Source organism: Cyrtonyx montezumae, unplaced genomic scaffold (assembly GCF_038088225.1).
Source record: "Cyrtonyx montezumae isolate F1298 unplaced genomic scaffold, pur_monq_1.0 scaffold_25, whole genome shotgun sequence".
In the NCBI taxonomy this organism is placed as follows: Eukaryota; Metazoa; Chordata; class Aves; order Galliformes; family Odontophoridae; genus Cyrtonyx; species Cyrtonyx montezumae.
The window spans coordinates 620,150-645,777 of NW_027071992.1; the positions used below are offsets into that span (position 1 = coordinate 620,150).

General features: G+C 39.3%; 2 protein-coding genes across 8 annotated transcripts in view; one reads left to right on the top strand and one right to left on the bottom strand.

The window, feature by feature from the left end:
• The window catches only part of IQGAP2 (IQ motif containing GTPase activating protein 2), a 116,106-nt gene that overhangs the window by 70,819 nt on the left and 19,659 nt on the right, over positions 1-25,628 (top strand). For 2 of the 6 annotated variants that reach the window (XM_065739761.1, XM_065739762.1), the window contains exons 9-19: positions 128-215; positions 770-933; positions 1,460-1,547; positions 3,754-3,917; positions 4,440-4,600; positions 7,301-7,425; positions 9,384-9,547; positions 17,365-17,455; positions 21,399-21,560; positions 22,540-22,682; positions 24,619-24,789. In XM_065739761.1, the coding sequence (XP_065595833.1) occupies positions 128-215; positions 770-933; positions 1,460-1,547; positions 3,754-3,917; positions 4,440-4,600; positions 7,301-7,425; positions 9,384-9,547; positions 17,365-17,455; positions 21,399-21,560; positions 22,540-22,682; positions 24,619-24,789 (1,521 nt within the window). The remainder of the gene's footprint in view (positions 1-127; positions 216-769; positions 934-1,459; positions 1,548-3,753; positions 3,918-4,439; positions 4,601-7,300; positions 7,426-9,383; positions 9,548-17,364; positions 17,456-21,398; positions 21,561-22,539; positions 22,683-24,618; positions 24,790-25,628) is intronic. The other 4 variants (XM_065739763.1, XM_065739764.1, XM_065739765.1 and 1 more) reach the window with 3 other exon arrangements.
• F2RL2 (coagulation factor II thrombin receptor like 2) lies at positions 12,316-15,526 on the bottom strand. 2 transcript variants are annotated; one of them, XM_065739824.1, is made up of 2 exons: positions 15,172-15,526; positions 12,316-13,483 (listed from the first exon to the last, which is right to left on the bottom strand). In XM_065739824.1, exons 1-2 carry the CDS (start codon positions 15,224-15,226, stop codon positions 12,402-12,404), a joined length of 1,137 nt encoding a protein of 378 aa, XP_065595896.1. In that variant the 5' UTR covers positions 15,227-15,526; the 3' UTR covers positions 12,316-12,401. The 2 variants fall into 2 exon arrangements, with proteins under 2 accessions (XP_065595896.1, XP_065595895.1); XM_065739823.1 differs by having other exon boundaries at positions 12,316-13,489.

The following is a 25,628-nucleotide window of genomic DNA, read 5'->3' on the forward strand; positions in this document are numbered from 1 at the left end:
CATGGTCACCAAATTCCTTCATAAGTGCATTCAGCGAATATTTCAGCTGATGCAGTTTTAATGACTCATGTTGGTGGCTGTTCTCATGCAAAAATTTTGTTGATTACTAACAATTTTGTTTTCTTAGAACGGCACAATCTCTGAAGAGGAGAGAGATGTCTACGAAGAGCTGCTGACACAAGCTGAGATTCAAGGCAATATCAATAAGATCAACAGTAAGCCATTCAGGATCCTTTACAGAAGTGTGCATGGTCTTCCAGATTCTAGCTGAACATGACTTGAACCCACAAGAACAAATAATATTTCTGTGGAAGCCTACAAAAAACATACAAAAGATACTGTCTGTCTATAATAGGTTTTTCTTGCTGCTTCTTCTCTACTAATCTTTCGGGGGCTAATGTCTGTTTGTGAGTATTGCTACAAGGATTCCTCAATTCAGAATCTAATCATTTTTGCCTGCTTTGTTTCTTCATGTTTGAGTTTCTTCCCTGTGCAGATAACTGTAAATTTTGACCCCCTCTTCTATATAGACCTGAAATGTGTTCGTAACCCGTTAGTTAGCTGTGGTTAAATTGCTCCTATGTGAGCTCATGCAGAGCCAGAAACTTTTTTTTTTTTTTGTAGGATTCATCTTCAGATATATAATCCCCTGCTGGAGACTGCCACTTTAGCTGTCTTACTAAAAATGAGATGCTGACAGCCATGATTTTTTTTTTTTTTTTATTCAAAAGGTGTATTTGCTATTTTATAAGCATTGTTTTCATTTCAGTTCATGTAGCTTTAGTCCAAGTGAATGAGGCTATTGACCAGCAAGATGAAGTGGCGCTGATGGCAGGTTTGAACCGTCCTGCTCTGAGCCTACTTGAAGTTCTGCCACAAAATTCCTCTTGGTACCTATTGCAATTGTGTGAATCTAAAGAACAGAAAATGCAGGTAATTGAGTAGAATGGCTACTATGCATCAGTTTTATTTTTATTTTTATTTTTATTTTTGAAGCTGGCATAAACCAGAGAGACATTGCCCTACTCTGCTTTCAGCATTACTTAAGGAAGAGTTGTATCAAGGTTTTAGAATAACTACTAAGTTAGCAAATGCAAAGTAGTTGCATTTGCTCCAAAGAGCATGATACACTTTTAAGCAGTTACTATGAAATCAGAGTTAAATTTAAGATATGGCATGCATGCCCCAATATTGATTGTTTTAAAGATGAATTTTAACTTGATTACAACGCAAGATAAAATTGAACCACTAACAAGTGAAAGCACTTGTGGAACTGAATTTCAGGGAGAAAATCACAGGGAAAAACTAATGTGATGTGTGCTGTAGTATTTGTATTGCCTGTTCAACAAGTCATATTTAAATCCTAGTGTCCCATTGAGGGTTTTTATCCCTTATCTCCCAACACGCTTACAAGTATAATCAAATCTTTTTTATTTTTTATTTTTTTTTCTAATATTAGATAGCAGGGGTTCCAAATATGCTCGACAAAAGTGAAATACAGAAAGAAGTTAGTGTTGCCAATGCGGAAGCTGAGGCTCACAAGCTTAGTGAGTAACTGTTTCAATACTCATTTTTTAGCATTGCCATATAACTATTTTAAGACGATTAATTCAATCCACAATTCTTTGCATGTAGTCTCAGTTTCTTAATCTGAAACAATGTGCATTTTATTTTGTAACTGTTCTGAGTCACAATTGCCAAGTCACCAATCTGTGCTACATCACTACATTCCTTTTATCTGAGGTAGCTAACAACTTTCTTTGAATAACTTAAGCTACTGGTAAAAGTTATTGGCTAAATACAAACTGGATACAATGCATGGCTTGATGGCTTGAATAGCATTAATCCTCACTTGGGTGTGATGCCCATCATTGTAGTATTAAAATAGATCAAATAGAAGAATATTTTGCAATCACATTGAAGAAAATTATTTTTGGATGCACATATCTGAATCTGATCTCTTCTTTGACCAAGAATGTCACAATACAAAGGCTACAAGATATATTATAGTTTTTAAAAATATAGTTAAGGGGATCTAAATTTGCAGTGCATGTATTGCTTCTTTAACTGAAAACTTCTCTGCTAGGAGGTTCAGCTTTGTTAAACTGCTGTCATTTCATGCTACATCTGAGCATGGCTTAGTGGCTGTTTTCTGTATTTCCAATGCTTTGAATTCAGGCTGATTGCTTTTGTAATGCGACTTAAAGGTAGTACAGTAAGGTCAAACTAGGGCAGAAATGTGGCTTGAATTACTAGCTCATATGTTTGTCCACCTTTGGTTGGTTAGACATGGTGAGCAGTGCTTCCCTCTTTAAAGGGGTGCTCTTTTGCAAGAGAAGTTAGGACATTTTACTGTATGCTTTGCAATCTGCATGTTTAGTTCCTGACTGGAAATCAACAACTTAGTTTCTGACTACAGATCTAGTCTTAGTTCAGTTGTGGACTCTTGAGTCTTTTCTTCTTTCTTCTTTTGTCTAAAGAAGCATGAGTGCATGAGAGCCTTTGCTGTCTCTAACCATGGTTGCAGCCAAAAGGGAGCCTTTGAGAATAACAAGGTCCTGACCGACCTTGCTTCAGAGCAATTGAAATGAGAGGCGAAGAGCTTGTGTAGGTTGGCCTGCATACTTAAAGTGGTTTTCAATGTCTTAATCCTTTTTAAGACCTAAGTGTTGCTGCATACGTGAAATGTGAATGGTATCTGCTGCACAAGCACTCTTGCATGGACTTAAGCAGTCAGCAGTGACTAAAAACATTCCCTGGGTAAGAGGGTAAAAAAATAGATAAGGTGGAGGAAATGGGGATGATTTTGCTGATGGAAATGGCATTTTACATATTTGCCATTCTTTGCCATATGCACTCTAACCTTTAAGGTTGTTTCCTTTCGAGCAAGGCTGAAGTGGTACCTTGTGCACTGTCTCCCAGGGTGTGTTCTGGCCTGAGTTTCCTCAGAATTGGCTCTTCCTGGTGTGCAATTACAGCCACTGACTAAGAGGGGGATGTTGCGTGGCTGCTGTGGCTGCCCAGGTTGGAAGTGTTTTTCTTCTGGTGTTCAAATGTCCTGAAGTGCATTCAGCAAAGTAGAAGCTGTTCAGGGATTGAGAAGGATCTCTCGTGGTTTGTTTGATACAAAATAGGAGGTCTACATGGTTTCTAGACAGTAATACTTGAAAAGAATGATCTCCCAGACTTCAATGGATAAGAGATGGCACAAATTCCTACAAGCTGTTGCACGCGGTTTTTTTTCCTCAGTTTAGCCACTGAAAATCCCACCCACAATAGTATTAAGCTGATTTCTACCAGGCCTCCTGAGACAGAGACAAAACTGTCACTGTTGCAGGACAGGATCATTCTAGCTGTCTGAGTTAGCTCCTGCTAAAAGGAGGAAATGGGGGAGGAAATGCAACCCAAGGAAACAAGTGTTTGTGTTGAGGTGGGACTGGAGTAATTGAGTTTACATACTTTGCAGACCAGAGAGACATTCGGTCCTTCTGCCTGCTACAACCGGTCAGATTCCTTTTTATCACAGAGGATCCCAAATATCTAAAAGTCCAGAAGACTTTATAGTCCTCCATTCAATTATTTGCTGAAAATTTTTGAATAGACACAATTTGCAACATACGGCATTTTGTCTTAATCTGATAATTTTCTCCAATGACAACAAATGATTTTCTTTGGATTAACTGTCATCTACATGGCATAAAAAGCAAATGGATATGGAAATTAATAGGTTTTTCTTTCCCTGATGTTCTCTAGAACTTATAGCAGTTGACAATATCAATACTGCAATTCGTAACTGTGATCCTAGTAAAACACTGGTTGCACTGATGAAACCGGAGGCGCAGCTGCCTGTTGTTCACTCATTTGCTGCTGTTTTCTATCAGACTGAGCTGTTCAACCTCCAACAACAGAATGCTGTGGTAAGAGCTGAAACCGTTACGACCTGCTCTGATGTTACATAGCCAAGCTGTGGAACAGCGTAAACATAGCATGTTGTCATGTAAAAACAGACTTAATTCTCTCTCCATGGTGTTATGTCTTGCATGACTGTTTTCAATCGAATTGGCAATATTGATTCACTAAAGTCATTTCTTGACACACTTTGCTCTGGCTGAGCTGTTGTGTTGCAACAAATGGACTTTTTAAATTGTTGCATGCTTACTGAGGACTAACCTTTTAAATATTGCTTAGAAAAGTAATCCTGTGCTATGAGAGTATGAGCAGAAGAGTTGGGTCTGTGGGGCAAAGGGCCCAAAGGATGTAGCAAACAGAGTAAGCTCTCCCAGTGGTGTGTTAATGTGACATGTATGTGACCAGGATACATGTCTTAGTGTTTCAGTCCTGAATCAAGTCACTTCCTTGATGGTATCTGGGCTGTGTAACTCAGATTCATTACACTGCATATTTAGCTTCCTCACTTGAGGTACATTATTATCCTACAGAATTACCTGGCACACGATGAACTGTCTGTTGCAGTAGAAATGTTGTCAGCTGTTGTGTTGCTAAACCAGGCCTTGGAAAACAAGGACATCCAAATGATAAGGAATCACCTCAGAAATCCATGCATTGGCTTCAATAATCTGGAAGAAGAAAACTTGCAACGGTAAAAGTTCATTTTGTCTTGTCTAGAGGAGACTTGGCAACTTCTGCAGAAGGAAAAGTAGGCATTTCAGTAGGTGGGCTGTCCCATGCTATGGCTATGAGGTTGAAAAGTCTGCAAGATAATTATCACTGTAATATGTTAATAGGGCAAAACATAACAAATACCAAAGTGATTGAGTGTCCCTAAGTGTAAGCTGTCACACAACCTCAAATTTTTGAGAGCAAGAGCTTATGTAAGGTGGAGGGAAGTGTTCTCAGAAAGCAAACGTTAAGACCTGACAAGAATTTTTGTGGAGACTAGCATACAAACCAACTGTAGCTGGAAACTGTTAATCAATAACCTCTTCACCATACTGATGGAGAATCTTTGGAATGTAAAAACGTGCTTAATGTCTTAAGGTTAAGGAGACCCTTCAGAGCCAGGCTAACCCTATTTTTTTAACTCAAGATTTGTGAGGATCTTAAAATGTAGTGCAATTCTGCTTGCTAAAAAGCTGAGTATGTTTCTGTGGCATGTATGCATGTCAAAGCTAAGTTTTATCCTTCACTTAGCTGCCAGCTGCTTGCACTGCCACATGTCTGATTTGTCACAGCTGTGAGCTGTTGCTGTTTTCCTTTGCTTACCTGCAAAAAAAAAAAAAAACCCAAAACATTATCAAGCAACTCTAGAGCCTGTGCAAGACCTAAAGCTCCCACCTGTGAGGATGTGGGCACGTTCTCACCACCTGGCTGTGGGTGGTGGAAATCTGAGCATTCTTGGAGGGTGTCACCAGGCTTAAGTGACAACAGTGACCTGGTCACTGAAGGTCTTCACCAGGAGACATGCATTTGAGAACAGCCCTTACTTTGATGCTGGGAGGGAGAGAAAGTCAGGGTGAGAATTACTGGTTAGTTTTAGGGAGAAGTGGCAGAATGTTGTGAGGTGGAGCAAAATTAGTGTTCCACTTGGGTTCTGCTGATGTAAGTGAGTGCTTGTGGGAGAGAGAAACAACACTGTGAAAATACAGATATGGGAACCAAAGTGTCCAAAAACGGTGTGACAATTTGATTGGTGACACTGTGGCCAGTTATAGTTGTCAGTCAGTACAAATGAAACACCAGGAATTAATTGGATTAAGGAATAAAATATAGCTACAATGCTATTATGCAAATTTAGGCTGCAAGAAGATTTAATGGTACAATGCCAAAAGGGGTAGAGCTAGAAAAATTCCTGTGAGGGAAATACTCAGTGGCTTTCTACTGGAAGGCATGCATTTGTTAGGAAATGCCTTTCCTAGAAGATAAAACGTAAGAGGAAATATGACATAAACCTGTAAAATTGTACATGTTATGGGGAAAGTTACTAATAGGAATTTATAGGTTCTCAGAACCTCAGTTATTTTCTTACGATAATTGAAATGAGAAAAAAAGGTTATTATGACATATGAAGTTTAATACTTACCTGAGGAACTACCTTCTTACAAAACATTTAGTAAGTGAGACTCATTACCAAGCACCTTGTAAGATTTCAAGATAGAGTGAATAAATCACTGTACCATAGACCTATTCACAACTATTAAACATGGACATGCATCTTCCTGCTTGGAAGACCTTAAACGTAGTCTGCTGAATGTTGAGAGGACAAATTGGAACAGGAAATAATAATTATCTCTTTTTCTAGCAGCCATTCATTTAAGGCCACAGGTGAAAATAGAAGACATGTATTTTGTCTGACTCACTGTGGCTGAGTATTTGAATCAGGAATATTAAAATGTTTAACTTGCATGTGCAAGAGTTTACACATACAGGTGCTGTGAAGGTTTCCAGTACAAGTTGGTCTGTGATCCTTCTAAAGAGCACTGACTCAGGCTACAAAGCTTGTGCTTGGAGGACACTGATTTGTGTGTAGGGGAGCCTTATTCACATCTTAGTACAGCAAGAAGCTGGCAACAGTTTCTCCCAGATTCATCTGCAGTGCCATGCAGTAAAAGATCTGCCCAGTTCTGCCACTTTCCCAAGCATCATGCTGGGGAAATGGAAGCATGCAGTGTCTGTGACATAGCTGCCACTGAGAGCTCTTCTGCTCCTGATGGCTTCCTATCAGAGAGGATATAAAATAGTCCAGGACAGATGGTGAAGAAAAAAGCCATCATGTTTTGCTCCTCTTTTCTGTCAGGAAGAGTTAACAAAAACCAAGTATTTTTAAAATCACTTATGAGCAGAAGTATTTGAAAATTTTTGCTAAGACCTGCAATGCTCAGCATTTACCATATACCAGCCTCTAGGAGAAATTGGGTAAGCCAACGGATGCATGGTATATTTTTCTTTCTGAAGTTACTGAAAAATTTTAAGTTTTCCAGGAGTCAAATACCACTGATAATATAAAATTGTAGTGGACTGTGGCAGAGTCCCTGAAAGTACTGATATCTCCTGCTTAAGATAGTACATGGGGGAGAGGCAGCCACTTCCTGAGATGACATAATCAGCACTCTACTTAGAAGAATGCTTTGGATTAGCATGTAGGGTCAGTTTTTCACACCCCAAAATGTGTACGACCAAGAAAGCAGCATTAATGTTTGTATAATTTCTGGCAGGAGATGAGTTGGTCTGATAATCATTCATTGGAGAAGTCAGTAAATGATGGATGATACATCTGACTAATTCTTAATGGCAATTTATCTTGTGTAAGAAACACACTTATGTATTTTATATCTTCTTATAGTTATGCTGATACACTATTGTCTATTAAGTCAGAGGCTTCATCTCAAGGCCAAGATTATTTAAGCTGGAATGATATCCAGAACTGCATTGACATGGTTAATATGCAAATTCAAGAAGAAAATGAAAGTAAGTAATTCTTCCTCTACGTTGGCAGCAGAGATGGCAGTCTGGTCCCCGGCACACACACTTCTGTACTAAATGGCCTTGTACAGACTCTGGTCAATAGAGAAAGCTGTTAAATAATCTTGAATGCCTGTTGATCTTTAAATCCACTTGAAGTATTCCTGGTTATTTTATGACTGGCTCAAATGCATCCTAGGATGCCAACTATCTGCAGCATTACAAATGCTGTGGTTCAGAACACTTGTCAGTATAGTTTAGTATTTGAAGTGGATGGTATCACTTCAGGGATTTTGCAGAAATTGTAAGCCAAGAGTGTATTGTATTACAGAGTCAGAAAATTGGCAGCACCCTATGTGAAACCATGTTTATTAAGTGATTTCCAAGCCTTTGTTTTTCACCAGAGTTTCTAGAAACTGCAGAAGTACAGCAATCTGTCCTGCCCTCCTTTCACACAATTTGATTTTCTGTTTGAAAGAAAAGTTTATTGTGTACACTCTAATATAAATGGCTTTGGAGAATATATATATATTTTCATTTAAGTGTGACTCTGTGGCCCTAAACTGTTAATGTTAAATGTGATACTTGGTCATTTGGGCTTCAGAATTGCTAAGAGACTGAAGTCTGCACTGGATGTAGGACTATAATTGTTTTTCATAAAATTTGAGGCTATTAGCTACCTTCTCCTTAATGCTATCAGCACAGAGCACCTTGCTTTGTTTTGCAGTGGTAAGAGAAGAGTCTTATGTTATGGAAATATGAAAACTGGCTGTGTTGTTCTTTCTGAATGGGGTGCTGCAGGCCTCTTTTGATACCTGCCTAGTAGGGTAGGATATAAGCTTTTTTTTCAGTGGACAAAATTACTTTTTTGTAACTCTGCTTCACTGGAGTCACAAGTAGGTGAAAAAGGCCCTGAGAAAGATGATTCTACATTAGCAGTCAGTCTCTACTGGTGAGACAGCCCTGCACTTAGTTTCAGTGGCACAGGCTTCTGCCTAGAAATCATTAATGGCAGAGAGAGGGCAGGAAGAAGGCTGGCATTGCTTTCTGTAAGCAAGCTTACATGCCTGCCTGTTCCTGCTTTAGCCCTCATGAGAGCATGGATCTCAGGTCCACCAGCTACGAGTGATATGGCTGAATCGATGAGAGATAATCAGCTGTCAGTGGAGGGTGTCATCTCTCACATGTCATTAGGAGCCCTTGGCCAGTGCCCTTGTGGGGCAGTGTGATGTCAGAGAGAAATTGCCTCAAGCAGTGCATCTCCACAATGTTTTGGAGAATGAATACATTGTCACTTCAAATGAGAATGGTCTTGACAACTGAAGAAAATGAGTCATAAGTTTTAATAAATACATCTTGTCATGTGGCTGTAGTCCTCAGTGTCCTCAGGTCTGAATGAAATCAGGCTGATTTCGTAAGATCAGCACTGTCAGTTTAATTAGGGGAGGTGAAGTTTAAGAAATGAGGTTAAGGTTCAACACAATGTTGTAACTTCTAGGTCAGTATGTACATAACCTCTGAAATTAGGGTTTCAAGATGTCTAATTCCCAACCACTTGACAAGTCTTGAGTCTTTCAGCTCAGCTAGCCAATATGTGTTGGTGCACACAGAGATATGGTATCCAGTAGTTTTTTAAGATTCACAGAGCTCTTTGTTCTTTGCTAGTAAAGTAAATTCTGGTTTTTTTTTTTTTTTTTTGTTTTTTTTTTTGTAAGGATAGAATTGTTTTCTGTGGAGAGATAGGTTCAGTAGAATGAATAAGTGTGGCAGAAAGGAAATCTGTAGAAGTGAGTATCTTCATAGAAATATCTGAGGAAAATAATTTTAAATCAGTTGCTGCTGCTGTTTCTGCTTCTTGTTACTTGATTTTTCTTTACTATGTTACTGCTTTGTTTGTATCTGTTATGTGATAAGCTGTAACTTTATTTGACAACTACGCCTGTGATAAAATTTCCTTTTCATAGGAATTATTGCAATTGACCACATTAATGAAGCAATTGACCAAGGAAATGCTGAAAAAACTCTGGAAGCTCTACTAATGCCCACAGCCAAGCTGCAAGATGTGAGACCAGAAAATGCAAAGCATTATCAGGATGTTCTGCACCACACAAAAACGCAGAAATGCAAGGTTAGAGCTGTTGCCTCTTGTCAGAACTGAAATGCCAATTCTTTTTATTTACACATTCTCATCCTGTTCCAGTAATGTTTGGATTAGTTATATGAATGGAATCACTAATAAGACAGAGATAAGAAACAAGCACTGGGTAATTTTCCTCTGCAATTTACTCTGATTGGCACATGAGATTAATTATCAATTAATTAACAGTAAGATGCATTCTATATCTGTTATGTATTTGTATAATGATCTAGTTACTAGAGATTTTTGAGAACTGAGATTTTTGCTAGAAAGTCCTCAGCCATGCTTAGGAGAGTACTTCCTTGGGGAACTATTTTGATGAGGAGCCTTAGTTGCTTAAATCTGAGGGTCTGTAGTAGTGGTATTTCTATCCTGCCCTTGTCATGCAACAACATGCTTGCCATCTTGTACATGCTTTCAGCTTCAACTGATCCCAGCAGGATACTGGTATTGGTTTCCTCAAAAGCAGTGCCCTGGTTAACATCACAGCTCAGAGAAGTATAAACACAGATCAGCCTAACAACTTGCAGGATTTGACTGAATGGAAGATTAGCTAAAGCTCACAGCCCAGCACTTAATATTAACAGTGTTTCAAAAAGATGCCGAAAATTCACGTGATACATTCCTAATATCAGCTGGAAAAAGTCTCTGCACACTGGCTTGTAGAAATGCCTCCCAGCTATTTTGCCACCTCACCTGCAGTACCTACTATGAAAATGTGTGTTTCCGTCATTCACTGGCAGAGCTTTTGAACTGGGTGTTGCAAATCTCAGTCTGTCTCACATAACCTCAGGTTTCACTGGTTACTGGATTCTTGCTGTGTGCTGGCTGTTCTTTTTGTGGTTCTTTGGCAAATACTCAAAACATCTGTTTTAATACTTAATGATTTATTTTTAAAAAATGCTGACAACCCTACATATAGAGCAAGATGCTGTACTGTATATGTTCCCAAAATAAATATTTAGATGCATTAATTTGAGTTATTACTGCTGACTAAGAATATGGATTTCAACTTCCTTAAGATGTGATTTAGATTGAACTTCCCCTAGAATAATCAAACAGAATTGAAAAAATAAACTCTAGTCTTTATCAGCCCTGTACTTTTTTGATCCCTGTTTATAATGCCGATTGGTCTTTAGCTGTATTTAGCATGTTTTAAGAGTGAGCTGAGGCATAAGAAAGTACTTGATTTATGACAGTTAGATAGGTTTGACTGTGAACTTCCTGTATTCTTCAGTGTCTGGAAAACATATGAACTGAAACTGCTGGCTTATTCTGACCATGCTAGTGTCATGTCCCCCTGGCTGAAGTGGCCTCGTCTACATAGAATCTAGTTCCTATAGCAGCTAGATGAGACCTACTTGCTCATCTCTTGAAAACACAAATACAGAATTAATTCATTCCTGTAACTTCATCTAATAGCTTCTAACATTTCTCACAGCCATTTCAAGTGTGTTCAAGTCTCGTTGAAGAGAAACTCTGTGTTTAGAAAGTGCCTTTTGGATACCTGAAATGTTGAGCAGCTGTGCCATATTTTAATATGCTTCCTGTGATGTGTAGTTTGGTGTGATAGACACATGGGATTTACAATTAAGATGGCATTTTTGGTGTTTGTAGTGAATGGTTAACATCTGGATTATTTAAAAGTTATAGTTAAATTAAGCTCTTGTGCGTGTTGAAGGAATAACATGATTTAAAACAAATTAAATTAGGAATCAGGAGAAATTGAACAGGTAGATCTTCACTAGATTTCTTGGAGGCACTTCACTGTATTTTCCACTGCAAATGACTTTATTTTTAAGTTTCTCACAATACTGTTCAAATACTTTTTCTCATCTGTCTTACACAGTTAGTTACTGATGTGTACACAAACCATTGAGCTTATTTTGTGGGATCTTATATTCTGCATTTGTAGCTCTTGAGCTTCTATAAATGTGAAGATAACTATTTGCTTTAGCAACATGGACAATTAATCACAGCTTGCTTCAGTTTTTGTAACACTAATTGTTTTCCGTGAGGGCGTGGAAATATAGAGAATTACAACAAAATACCTTCCCAGTTTTACTTACCAAGCAAGAATAAAGCATGCCTGGATTCACACTGATAAGGGCTAGCTCACAGCAGTCCTCATGGGTTGTAGGAACACAGGTGCTGACGCAGTGGAAGAACAAGTCTCCAGAGCAAAGCTGGTTAAGCAGCCTCAGAGGAGATGCTTTCTTGGAAGCATGTCAAGTTCTGCATTTAAAGCTGTAGATTTAGCTGCTCTTCCAACCTAATGGGACTACAGCTCTTTATTTCTAATATCCAGGGCAGAATTTGCTCTTGGCTGTATGCCATAATGCTTCCTCAATGTTCTATAGCCCATGAACACATAGTGTTTTTAATTGTTCCTGTTCCCACATATCAAGACCTCATTCACATCAATCCTACAGTGATTGTGGGCACAAAGATCATATAATGTGTTTCCAAGTCAGGAATGGACCTTAAAAGTGCTGTTCAGATATGGATCCCTATTTTGTTTAGAATCTGTGGTGACTGATATTATAGTGTCTTTACTGTGGCCATGAATTTGATTTTCTCAGAAGGACATGGAAGTTCTCAGCTCCTTCCCTGAATCTATGCAGATTCACCAGACATCATAGCACACAGAATAAAATTATTGAGTTGGAGAAGTATATCTGAGGACATTTCTTGTGCGGAATTTGGAAGAAGTAAATTGCACTGAGATCATGGTTTAACAACCTGAGAATTTTTTTAGCTTTAGCTGTCAAATCTGAGGTTTATTGCTACCTGGGTTAGTACTATACAAAATCATAATTCCAATAATATAAATATATAATGAAATTCATGTTTCCCTGGATATTTTAACCATGGTTAGGTATATATTGGATTGACTTCGTATTTTGGACATTAGAAAATAAAGGAAAGGATCAAGACAGCTGTTTAAGCTGCTGAGGCATAAAGCTATTAGATAAAAAGCATACAAATGATCTGTGTTGTAGTAGTAATAGTTGACATGATGGATAATAAGAATGATATTGCTTGGTACAAAGCAAATAGCAAAGATGGTAAGAATCAAAAGACTGACTTTCACATACCAGAACCACTCATGAGTCTTGAGTGTTCGTATAATTGAAACATAGCAAAAAATGATTATTGCAAGGGGCATTAAGAATCCAAAGATAGCTAAAGAAACATAGTAGTAGAACTGGAAGGAAGATACAGTTTCGCAGGCACTGTGCACGTCGTGGCAGGTGTAAATGCCTAGTTGTTTCACATAATAGCTTTGCTGCATTATGCAGAGTGGGAGCATGTACAAGAAGACGATGGTCCACACAGTGGCACAGACAGCAATGGCATAGGTGCGTTTTGGCAGGCTCTTGTAGGTGAAAGGGTGAACAACGGCCACATAGCGACTGACACTGATGCATGTGAGCAGCAGAATGGAGCAGTACATGTTGCCATAAAATACCACAGTTGTAGTTCGACACAAAATTTCTCCAAAAATCCAGTTGTTCTTGTTGATGTGGTATGCTATTTTGAATGGCAGCATGATGCAGAAGAGAAGATCCGAAACAGCCAGGTTTGTGTAGAGGATGGCTGTGCACACGGACCGGATTCTGAAGAGCAGCATCCACAAAATGATGGCATTAGATGGTACACCCAATAAAACAGCACTAAGGTAGACAGTGGGTATTAGCTTGGTGCTCAGAGAACTAGTCAGGTACTCCAACGTGGTGTTGTTCACTTCTGTTAAAGTGGAGTCATTATACTTCTTTGAAGAACTTTCGTTTTCCTTGAAATGGATCGTCTTTGTCTCCCCTTCTATAACATGAGGTGGGATGTAATCATAGTCTCTTGGTGAAATTCCACGGAAAGTCTTGATAAGAGACACGGTTTTAATTGCAGAACCATTCAGCGAAGACTCTAAAGCTCAAAAATTTAAAACTGTTAAAATAGGTGAGCCACTGGATTAGGAATGTAATTCAGCTTCAAGTAAGGAAAAAGGTAAGCCTTTCCATGTGAAGAGCAGCCTGTGTTCAGAAAGTTTGGTGGTGCTCCCATTGCTTGGCTGTTCACATCAACTGTACTCATGAACAGCTTTTGCTTACTTGTAATTTTGAACCAACCTTGAACATTAAGTATGAACACGATGTAAACTGGCTATTCCTGTGTATTAGGTGCTTCCAGTCATCTTTATCAAAATTCTCCAACAACATTTTAAAGCTTATCTTGTAGGGTTTTTTTGCAAGGTGGTTGTAGTGTTGGTAATTTGTTACATAAGAAGCATCTTTGGTCTAGACTTGATAAGAATTTCCAAGCAGACAGCAGTGCTATCCTTGTCAATTAGTGAATAAAATACATGACTGAAAAAAATGGAAAGAGCACTGCCTTGCCTTGGAAATTTCAAATTCAAAAGTAATTCTAAAAATAATTTTGGTCTCAAATTAATCCCAAATTAAGATTGTGGTTCTGTATCAGATTCTGACTAAACCAAACTAAGACCTTTCAGCATCTCATACATGAGGAAAGAGGAAAGGTCCCAAAGACTGAATGCAAACTTAGACTGATGTTAGATCAAATTCATTGGAAGGTGAATAAAACTTCTCATGCAGCAGGATTTTTTATTTTTTTTAATCAGTAAATATCACTGACTTGTGAGCAAAACCAGTGATGCTGGTTACTCGTACTGATGCCTGCTCAGCACTCAGCAGAGAGCTTTGTAAAGGTACCAACATTTCTTGCTGAAGTATGAGCATGTTCTGCACATGGTCTCAAAGTATTTTGCAAAATAACTGTTGCAGAAAAAAGAGCTGCATAATGAATTTTTTCATAAATAAATAAGAACGGCTGAGCTGGGTTTAATGCCAAAAGATTTCATGCAAGGCATAGACTGTGGATCTCGAATCTGGAATTTGAAAGTGAATTGAAATTTGGATGAAAACCTGTGGGTGCTTCTAGATTGAAACAAAATATGGAAAATAGCTTTATTTGGGCTCAATGCTGTGAAGCTGGCAAATTTATCGTAGAATATTTAGAAATCATAATTAGTACACCTCTCTACCTTTTAGTAATTTCCTGTATGATTAATGATGGTAAAAAAAATTATCTGCTACATAAAAGATGGGTGCATATCTGTTTTATGCAAAATGCAGCTTTTTAAAGCTTAGTTTGAAAGCAGCTATCATTTGAATGAAGAAAATACAACTAGGCTTACTCTTCAATAATTTCAGTGATTTTTTGTCAAAGTTCTCTGAAAATTTCCTTCTAACAGCACAGTCTGAGTCTGCAATTCTGTTGAACATTTCAAAGCAGAAGGAACATGACTGTACAGGTTAGAGTGTCAGCTCACTACAGAAGCACGAGATGTGTTTTCAGAAAGGAAAGAATGATCTCTTAGGTAAAACCTCTTATTGAAAGTGTCTGGGGAAAGAGAAAGGTAGTCCAAGGTATCACTGAAATGGAATAAAAGTCTGCCTGAAGTGAAACTTGCTGGGGTATATAAAAACTCAAGGATGCGTGCACAGCCCATTTAAGCCAGTAAAGCACCAATACTATCAGCTATAACAAACTTAATCAACTAAAATAGAGTTTATACAGAAAGGAGGACTGACCTGTTGTAAGAGTTGATGTTAGAGAGAGTAGTCCAGTGAAAAGCAGAATCTTCATTGTAGTTTGCTAAATGCAGCTACCAAAAAAAAAGTCAGCACGGTTCTAGTTCATCTCAGAGGTGTTTGGGGCGGATTTTCTTCCCTCTGTAAAGCACTAAGGCACAATTGATCTGTCCTCCAGAAGCATCCTGTAGGCATGAGATTTATGGCAAGGAGTTAGTTTGTTCTTTGTCTATTACAGCAAGAGGGTGTGACATATCCAAATATGCACACATGACTCAGTTTCAGCCTCTGCCCAACACAGAGATTAAATTGCTTTACAGCAGCAGTTTAACTCCTAATTTACCACAGCCCTGAAGATGATGGCAGTGGGAAGGGGAGTAGTGAGAAGGGGAGGTTCAGCTGCAATTTCTGTGTACAGATATTTGGGGGAAAAAAGTATCTTCTGGAAAACTGTTTACTAAATGCTCAGAGGTCTCACCCACAAACCCATAGTTCTGTCCTGCTAATCTCTTCACGCTTCTTGGAGAGAGGCCAGATGTGGGGAAGAGTGTGGTGATCTTGGTTTAGAAAAGGCAGAGGTGAAAGTAAACCACAAGGATACACATATGCCTTAAGACAGCATTGCTCTGCTTCAGCTCCTCTGCATCCACCTAACAGTCAGCTGTGAGCACATCACAGCCCAGCTGCCAGCTCCATTCAGCCCACTTACACCCTTTTGCAGCCTCTCAAAATTTTACCTCATTTGGTGTTTTGTTGATCCCTTCCTGTTCCTCTGCCTGTGTGGGTGTTGTTGTTTTTTTAAATTGGCTTCCATACTCCCCTCCCACCACTCCCACCTAAGCCAAGAAACAATGGCTTGCTTCCAGCAGACAAAATTATTTTGAGTTCTGGTCTAGCTTCCAAGCCAGTGGCAAGGCTTAGCATAAACAGGGCTTGGCTCCAGAACAAAATTTGTATCTGTTTTTGTATTTAATGTCCTGAAACTGAACACCAGATAAGAAATTCTTCTGAGTTTCGCAATTCTTTGCTATAAATTCAGTCGTGGTTTGGGAGCTGAATAAATGAACTCTCAAGAATTAACTCCAGCTTTCTACTACACTTGCATCATGGATCCACTGTAATGCAATTGTCAGATGTTGCTTGATTTTATTTAGATATTCTAGTATGTGTTTACACAGACGGTGGAAATTGACGTGTCTTTCTGGCATTTTTTTACCCTATTTTCTTTGCAATTTCTATGGATATTTATCAGATTTTTGACCTAAAGTTGGTCCCTATGACAGTGATATCGATTATGAAGATGGTTCTTTGCCCACCTAGGAGCTATTTGACTTTGAGTCTCTGACAATGAGAGTAGTAATAGTAATGTATTTATGTAAGTATATATGTATATTCCTGTGTCTTGCTTGAACCAGTACGTTGCTCTTTCTATCATCATCAGTCTCTTATAGATCTTGCACACAACAGAACCTGCAGCTCACTGTGTCCCATCCATGCATCCCTTGTCCTGGCAGTTTTTTGTTGTAAACTTGTACCCCTGGCTGTTTAAGCTGTTAATGCCTGCGTTCTTCCAGACATCAATCCTCTTCATTGTAGCCATAGGCTGGAACTAGCAGAAGTAAAAGGATTATCTTAGGAAGCACACTCTCTTTTAGTTTGGGTATGGAGTCATCATTCAGGGTCAGCTTGCAGCAAGCGAGACCTGCTCCGCTGCTAAGCTCCCGAAATCTCTGCCACCCAAGCTAAGTCATCACTGCTAAACCTGAGCTGGCCTTTCATGCCAGCTTTTGCCAGCATTTGCTTATGTAGCTTTTACTCATGCACTCTTCTCCAACAAGAGATTTAAGAAAGCCAACTTCCTACATGCTGCTGGTGCTGCTATCACAGGGCAGGATATTTGCATTTATTTATGTGTTACAGAAATTGAGACACTTCCAGCTGTACTTAAAATTCCTATTCATCTAGCAGGATGGAGTCTTCTAGGTGTGAAAGCTTTGAGAACTTTTGTTTGAGAAACAGTTTAATCTACTCAGCAAATGGAATATGAGCTTGTTTTACTGTTCATTTTGAGTGTTCCTATTACTTTCAGCGCTTGAGGGCTTTGTGAGGAGAGTCTGTGTGTTAGCTCTATCAGTATGTTCAAATACATTTCATAATTCATTTTTGTAAGGCTGGTCTCTATCCCTTTTCCAGGAAACTCAAGATGAATCAGCGGTTCTGTGGCTGGATGAAATACAAAAGGGAATCAGTGATGCCAATGACAATATAAAAGAAGCTGCAATCTGTAAGCATTAAGCTTCATCTGTATTGTTCTTGGTCTTGGTCTTGAAAAACTGAAGTTGATGACCTTTTTTTTTTCCACTTCAGGGAAGCACGGCAACCTTTTAAATACACTGAAAGAACAAATTCATATTCTTTGTCATGCTGAAGTTAGGGTGATTTATGTCTGCAGGTTTACTGTTAGCTTTATTTGTGCTTACACAGGTTAATAGGTCCAGCATTTCCAGTGTCAGTGTATTTTGACATAATTAAAATAGAAGGAAATGAGGATAGGAAGATGTGTTCAAGAGTTTATTTTGCTTCTGTAAGGCTAAAACCTTGATGTACATTGTAAATCTTATAGAATTTCCTCTAACAACTTATTTCAATATAATACCTTCTATTAGGTGCTAACAAATAAAGGTTAAAAACACATACTTTAAAATACCTCAGTAGCACTTAAAGACATATACTTAAAAGTAATTAAATACATATACTTTAAAATACTTTTAAAATATTTTAAAGAAATAAAAAGAGCACTCAGACTTTTTGGAGCAGTGCACATTCTTCTGGCCTCTGAAAAGGAGGAAATGTGTAGGGAAAAATGCTGAGCTGCATTCTGTCAGGGCACTGTGTATGAGATGAACTCAAAGCCTCCTGTAAAAGTTTAGGTGTAATATAACTAATTTTGGGAAAATACCTGTAGCATATAATTAATTTGGGCTGGCATAGACCTGACAAGGTTTCAAGCTTGTGATTCAGGGCCAGTCACCTTCTGCTTATATTGGCTCCAGTGGGAGATGGGATGAGTTTGTGTAACCCTCTTTTGCACACTGAGAAGTACAACTGCTGCATTCAGCTTTTATTAAAGCAGTGTTGTCATCTGTTTACTTACAGGCAGGCAATGCCAGTATTAGTGCTTTGAAAGTTGTGGGTGGAATACAACATACATGGCCAGCTATTTCAGCATTAAATCTATCTACTACAGAAACAGCCAATCTTATGTTACTATTTTTAATCCGCAGTCCTAATTCAACCACTCATATGTACTGAAGACACTTGAAGCATTTCCATCAGTTACACATCTGGGTTGTGTTTGCTGGGACAGGGCCTGATGCACATGTGTATTCAGTAGAGCTTATGGCCATTTTTTACACAAAAGGAGGTTCCTTTCCGTGCTACCCAGAGGCGTGAGAAAGCCTGAGGAAACATCTGAACATAGGGAAGGGAAGGAAATGCATAGCTTCTAAACAGATGTGAGCTAAAGAGTGGCTTGAAAACACCCCTATTTGTGTCTACTGATGTAAGAACTTTACAGATGGATCACATAAAGCAGTGTGGGATTATTTGTATGCCAGTACCATGTGATACTGCAAGTGATAACCACAGTTCCACTACTAGTTGTTGCAATGAAGTTTTCATTTGCATAATGTTTTCACAGAAAATACGTAACTTCTCATAATCAGGTATGTTCAGTTGAACTGTTTTAACAAGTCCCTGTTGGAAACAGGTACTAGTATCTTCCGCTCTGGGCTGAAATGAAGCAGTGCCAGAATAGTGCATTCTTCAGCAGTTCTCTAGGATTTTGGAACTAAAAAATGAGATTTCCCCACGGCACAGAACCTGATACTTGCTGTAACAAATACATCCTGTTTCGGGAAGTTAGTGTGTTCTGTTCACATAGTCTAAACTTAGAAAGCTCAACTCAACTGTTACTTGGAAATGAACTTTTATTTTTAACTACTTAAGAGAAGTTGTTTTTGAAAGGCAAACAACTCCTACCCCTCCCCCTAAAAACTTGTGTACAAATGTAAAGGCAGTGTAAATCTTGGTTTTGTTTCGCTCTAGATTAAAGTTTTTTTGAGATTTCTGCAGTAATGACAATAGCAATCACATAAAAGAAGGTACTAACAATGATACTGGAGGAATTTGAACCCTCCCCGGGGCACTGTAGTTCCTTAAAAAAGCATTTAATACAATAGGACTAATACTTTACAAACCTTTGCCTTTACAAACCACCCTGCCAGTAGAAGATTCTGTTTAGGAAGACCTGTTCAATAAACACTTCCAAATTCCTTGTAGTGTTTGCTATGCAATTTGCATCATCTTATTTTGTGTCTCAAGTCATTTCAGCCCATGTAGTCCTTGTCCAAGGGGAGTCAAAATTTTGAGATTGGACAAATATTATCTGTGTAGCGTGACAGCTTTCAGGAAGAAATATCAGAGCAGACCTTCAGCTTTGGGAAAGGGAATGTCTGTTGAAGTAGTGCCTTGTCTTGGAAAAGCTGTGTTAAAGAAAAGAGCTGATCTTTGGCCCCATTGAGAGCTCAGGCTTATCTCAATGGACAGCTGCATCTTTGTGTATTTTTGCTGCTTGGAGAGAGGATGGGTGCAGAAGAGCCCTTCACTGTGCTGACTTGCTGGAGGAGCAGGTTGCTGCACTGCCTGATTAGGATGGCTAAGGCTCACGTAACTCATAATGTTACGGGAACAAAAGTATTCAGTTACTGGTTATCAGAGCTAAGACAATGGATGGAAACATATACGATTAGGGCTAAGCCACTTCAGCCAGCAGCATGTGATATTGTTGGTAATGTCCCCTGCTTCGTCACTGCTGAGGCTGTATGTTTGGGCATCATCATACCACAGCTGGGCATGATTTACTACATCCTTCTGGGGAACAAGTGCTTGGCACAGGGTTGTTCTTTTGAAGAACAAAAATGTAGCAGGACTCAATCTGGCAGAGGTCCAGGTGGTAGTGGTGTGATGTGGTATGTTCCCTTTGTTTCTCAGCTGGCTGCCATCTTCTGTGGAGGTGGATCTGTCTCTGTCCAGACAAAGCTGAGTATAATCATTCCACTTCAGTCAAACTAGCCACCAAGGAATAATGTCTTTTGCTGAAATGCTGTCCTGCTAGCTCAGTCCCACACAGTGCCTCCTGCGTGTATGCCAGATCTTACAACACTTTTGTGAGCTCCAGGTGGAAAAGCATGCATATGTCAAGCAAGGAGTGGGAAGCTTTTTTGAAGAGTGAACGTTTTTTGACTTGGTGCAGGAACACAGAAAGTAAAGTGCTTGGTGCTCTGTGCTGCAGTGTGAAGGGCAGAGTGGGCTGCATTGACTTAACTAGCATATAATATAGGGCATTTCAGCTGTACATTATTACTTGTTCCTCTGTGCATGCACCTTGAGCTTAGGTATAAAGGAACACCATTTAAGGTTAGAGAAGTAGTTTCAAAGCAGCACCATGTACAACTGTAGTGTGTAGGGCCTTCTGAAGTATTGTGTGCTGCTACGCATTGTCAGGTGCAGAGGTTTCACCTCCTCTGGTGATGGCAGGGTCTGTACGAAGAAAAGGATGCTTGGGAAACCCTGAATTGGAGCATGGATAACTTGGTGTACCTGAAAGCTTGAACATGTCTCAAAGCATTGTGCCCTGAGAGCTAGAGATGCATCACTGACAAACCCAGCACAAGCTTGCTAAACCAGCATGGGACCAGCTTCCAGTTTGAGGGGATGAGGGACAGTTGCTTCAGGATCCTGAGTAGTATGCTGCTGCAGTATTGAAAAACTTTGCTCAAGACAATTGGACAGTGAATCATTATAACACAATGATCCTCTGCATCTCTATCGGATTCCTGAGTAATCTGGTGCTTGGTGGGCCCACCTGCTGAGCAAGCTGGGTGAGGAGCCCCTCTCAAACCTTGTCCTGGTGTCAATTGCTGTCCTGCTCAATGGGGAGCAGCTCTGCCCTCACAACTCTCAGTCACACTATGGCAGCACTCCTGCTTGTTGGAAAGCTATTCTCTCAAATACTCATCCTTATGAGCATGATAGAAGCATTAAACTGCTATGCGTAGCATGCTGGCTATGTGCATCAGCATAGACATCCATTATCAGAGTTGCTAGGGGGTAGAATTGTGGGTACATAAAGTATAAAACAATTTTCTGTCTTTATTTTTCCCTAGTGGCTGTTGGGATATCAATGATTAACAAGTGCCTGGAGAAAGGTGATTCACAACCAATCCTGATGACACTGCAGTCCAAGTTTGGTTTACGAGTTGTTTCAGAATGTGCTGAAACCTATTTCAAGAACCTCTCAGAAGCCAAGAAGCTGAAAACTGAAGATGGTAAAACCTTTCTGGACAAGTTTGATATTTCCCTGTCACTGAGGCAACTGGGAAACTGGCATAATAGAGTGACCTAAAATCACTGTAAATTAAGGGGGAGTTGCTAATTTTTGAAACGCATTGAGAAACACTATACTTGCCCAAGTGCTTCTATCATGATGATGAACTGTAACATGCAACATCTTGAGCACAGTGCATGCTGGGGAAATAAGTCTAGTTTCTACTGGAGTCTAGCTAAGATCAAATTAAACTTGGAGAGAATTCAGAGAATATTCCCAGTGACTGTCAGTAGCCCATCCCATTAGAAAATCACATTACTCCCTGATTTTGTCAGCAGACAGTGGAAAGTGTTAGACTGTGCTATTCAGCCTTAGAGGCTTCTGTAAAGGGTTGGGCTCTGCTGGAGTGTCCATGGTCCATTTATGGACTGTGCAAACATAAATAACAATGAAACAGGTATCTGCAACAGAGTTTGCAGATGGTGCTTTACACAGTTGACTTTATCAGCTTTACTTTAGGGTCTTTTGCCCATGAGGAAATGAGGTTTTTCCTGCTTTTCAGGATACAGCCTTGTTTATCAAAGGGAATGATATGGACACAGGAAATCTCTGATGGAAGCTGACAATAAGGTCCATTGTCTGGCCAGAAGATGGCAAAAATGTTTTCTTAAAAGCAATCTGCTCCTTTTCTGAATGGTGATGGGACACATGGAATATGAATACTGATTCAATATTAAACTCAGAAACATAGCGTACCAAGTTAGTGAAGTTGAGTGGATTTGTATAAACCTCACAGATGTTTTGTTCTAGAAGAATAATGCTGTTCCATGTAAAGAGATATTTTGAAACATCCTTATTACAAACTGTAGTGACTTTGCATGTAAAATGGCTCTGTAGCTAAACGTAGAGATAAGCAGTGGGTAGGAAAAGTTGAAAGTTACCAGTGTAATGGGACATATAACAGCATGTATTGCTTTCAGATTCTAATGAAAGTCCATGGATTAAACTCATAATGAAAAATATGTATAGTTACTACTACAATGTGGAAACTGAGGAAGGTACCTGTGCTGTTCCTGAAGGAGTTATACCAAAAAATTCCTGGTTAACAGCTGAAGAAATCCAGGTAGGTGGCTAAAATATTTACTTTGATTGCAAACTAAAGAAGCATACTTGGGGGACAGACATCAAGACGTGGTAATATCAAGGGAAGAGGCTGTGCTGGGTGAGACTTAAGATCATTCTTGTTCAGTATCCACTTCAACCAATAGCAGCATCTTTCAAGGATGACTGTAATTGCACAGTCTCCTGTGGTTTTCTTATAGCAGTGCTTTTTAGAGTCTTCCAAATGGTAGGCTACAGTGTTATTTTTAATGTCCCCCAATAGACAATGACACAGGAAATTTTGACGTGTACTTTTTACACATTCATATTTTTTTGTCTTCATATTGTCCCATGACAAATTAATGTGTTTGGGTAGAAGTGTAAACACTGTTTTTTGTTTATGCTATACAAACAGCTGAAGTCACAATGTAGGTCCTTCAGAAATTCTAACTACAATAATATTCAAGACTGTTTCTGTATGCAGACCTCCCTGGTGCAGTAAGCAGCTCTAGATGACTGACTTCCACAAAAGTCTTAGAAGTACTAGGAAGGCAGAACTGTGAATCCTAAGATATAAATAAAACCCTTCTCTTCCCAAAAATATAGCATTTAAAGCTTGAAAGAAGTAGATACCTCTCATGAAATAGTAGCAAAGTACATAGGTTGTTCTGAAAGTAATGCATTCTATTGATTTGTATGGAAACTACAACAGATACAAAGAGCACAGTAATACTTTCTGATAGTGAAAATTTTCATTTAAAGAAGAACTAATTTCAACACAGTCACCACCATTAGCTAACCATTTTTGCCAGCAGTGAACAAGAACCTTCATGCCATGCTTGTTTAAAAAAAAAAAAAATGACACAGCAGAGGTGACCCACTGTTTCACCGCTGCTGTGACATCATCTTTGCTAGGAAAATGTTGCCCATGAAGCCCACCTTCCATGTGTTCGGGACAATGAAAGTGAGAAGATGCCAAATCTGGACCATACAGTTGATGTGGTAGCACTGTCCAGCCAAGCTTGGCAGTGTGTTTCACCATTTTCAAACAGCATCTTGAACCTTTTCTTCAATGGGAAATTCATATGTTGCCACTCCATGAACTGCTGTTTTGACTCTGGCTCCTAGTGGTGACACCACAGCTTATAATTATATGGTCCAGGAAGCTGCCACCTTCAGCCTTCAATAGGGCCTAGCAAGCATGCATACAGTGTTCTTTGTATTCCTGTGTGAACATTCATGGGGCCCACCTCTCACAAACTTGAGATATTCCACTGTTGGCATCACCATTTCCAACACGTTGAAGCCAATATTAATTTCACAGTCAATTCAAGCCAATATTCATTACACAGATCCCTGGTCATAAGCCACTGATTCAGACGGATGAGCTGACTGTGATACTCCTCATTTTATAGTGTGACAGCTGCACATGGCCATCCAGAATGTGGCTTTAGATCACTTTTGCCACTGCTGAAACATGCTACACACTGCCTCACTGTGCTCTGCTGTTTTGTCCCCATCAACATTTAGCAAGTGCTGATAAACATCAGTGGGTGCCATTTTTCCTGCATGAAGAAATCCAGTGACAAACCTTTGCTTCATATGCACTTCCATGTCAGACACCAGTTGGTTGGACTGTCCCTCTGCAGCCATCTGTCACACAGCAACAAAATATAATGGGACACTGGGGGGAAAGTTCAACTTCTACTACCATACGAGCAACATCTGCCCCTCACACAATGGGCCAACATCATAAAAAAGGAGGCATTACATTCTGAGTAGCCCTTATAACCATTCACATTGATTAAAATAGAGGGGTAAGTTGGAGGGAATTTATATGATGAACATAAGGCATACAGAGGGAGAGAATACAGGCTAGATTCCAGAATGGTTTTCGCTTGACAGAGTTTTCTTGCCTACCTCCTTTTAAATTACCTTTTTCTGTGATCTCTTAACAGAACATTGTTGGGCAGGTTACAGCAGACTACAATCGGGAGCAATTGTGGCTTGCTAATGAAACCCTGATTGTTCAGCTGCAAGCCCAAGCAAGGGGATTCTTAGTCAGAAGGAATTTTCAGGATAGAAAAGCATACCTCCAAAACCAGGAACCATCTGCCATCAAAATACAGGTATTGTACTAGAAGAAGAAGGTTGTCTGGTTTGGGTCACTTTGTGCATGTGACAGGTTAAGTGGCTGATCACTGCTGACAATATTCTTAACTCAGTCTATTTTCATTAGCAGCAATACAGTCTGCTTCTGCTCATGTGTTACTGTTCTAGTTGGAGTATTCACACTTTTAATTAGCAAAACTTCAGATTTCAAAGAGTAGATTATGCCCACCTGCAGTCTAAACTACTTCAGTGGAAGAACATAAAATATGCAGCCCTGGCCTTATTCTGAGGTGTTCAAATCTTGTGTGGTATACCTAGCTAACAGGGAAACAGGACAAAATCTGAAGATTCATAGAGTATTGATACAAAAATTCCTTGGCAAAGCATGACTTGAGAAATGCATTCCTTTCTACGCTATCCAAACTTGGAAGTAGTTTGCCTGTGTTCTATGAAGTCATACCTGGGTAGGGAGGGGCAGCTGACGCAGTATTCTCAGGCTCTTGTAGTATTACTTGGACTTCTTTAGTCTGCTGAATGCTAAAAGGAGCACAAAGGAAATTTTTCTGTGTGTCAAGACTATTAACACTGACAAATGCATGCACACTGGTTATATAAACAGTAAAATGACCACCTCTTGTTAGAAACAATTTATTCAACTCCTAAAAAACAATCAGTCAGACACCCCTCCCAAAGATACATAGAAGTCTATAACTGATTGTTTTGGTATCTTCAATAAGTTAACAAATTATGATATTTAATACTAGTAGCTATTCTCTGGATTGCTTTAACTTTTCTGTATGGTGCCTGGGCTCTGTAAAGGAATGCACTTGCTGCTTGATGAATTTAGGGTCTGTGG

Bases quoted from the DNA above. Each gene is read 5' to 3' on its own strand.
- F2RL2 (XM_065739823.1), bottom strand. From the start codon at position 15,226: ATGAAGATTCTGCTTTTCACTGGACTACTCTCTCTAACATCAACTCTT. The intron at 13,490-15,171 runs GTCAGTCCTCCT...TAAATTTTTGAG, and splicing joins AACATCAACTCTTACAACAG to CTTTAGAGTCTTCGCTGAAT.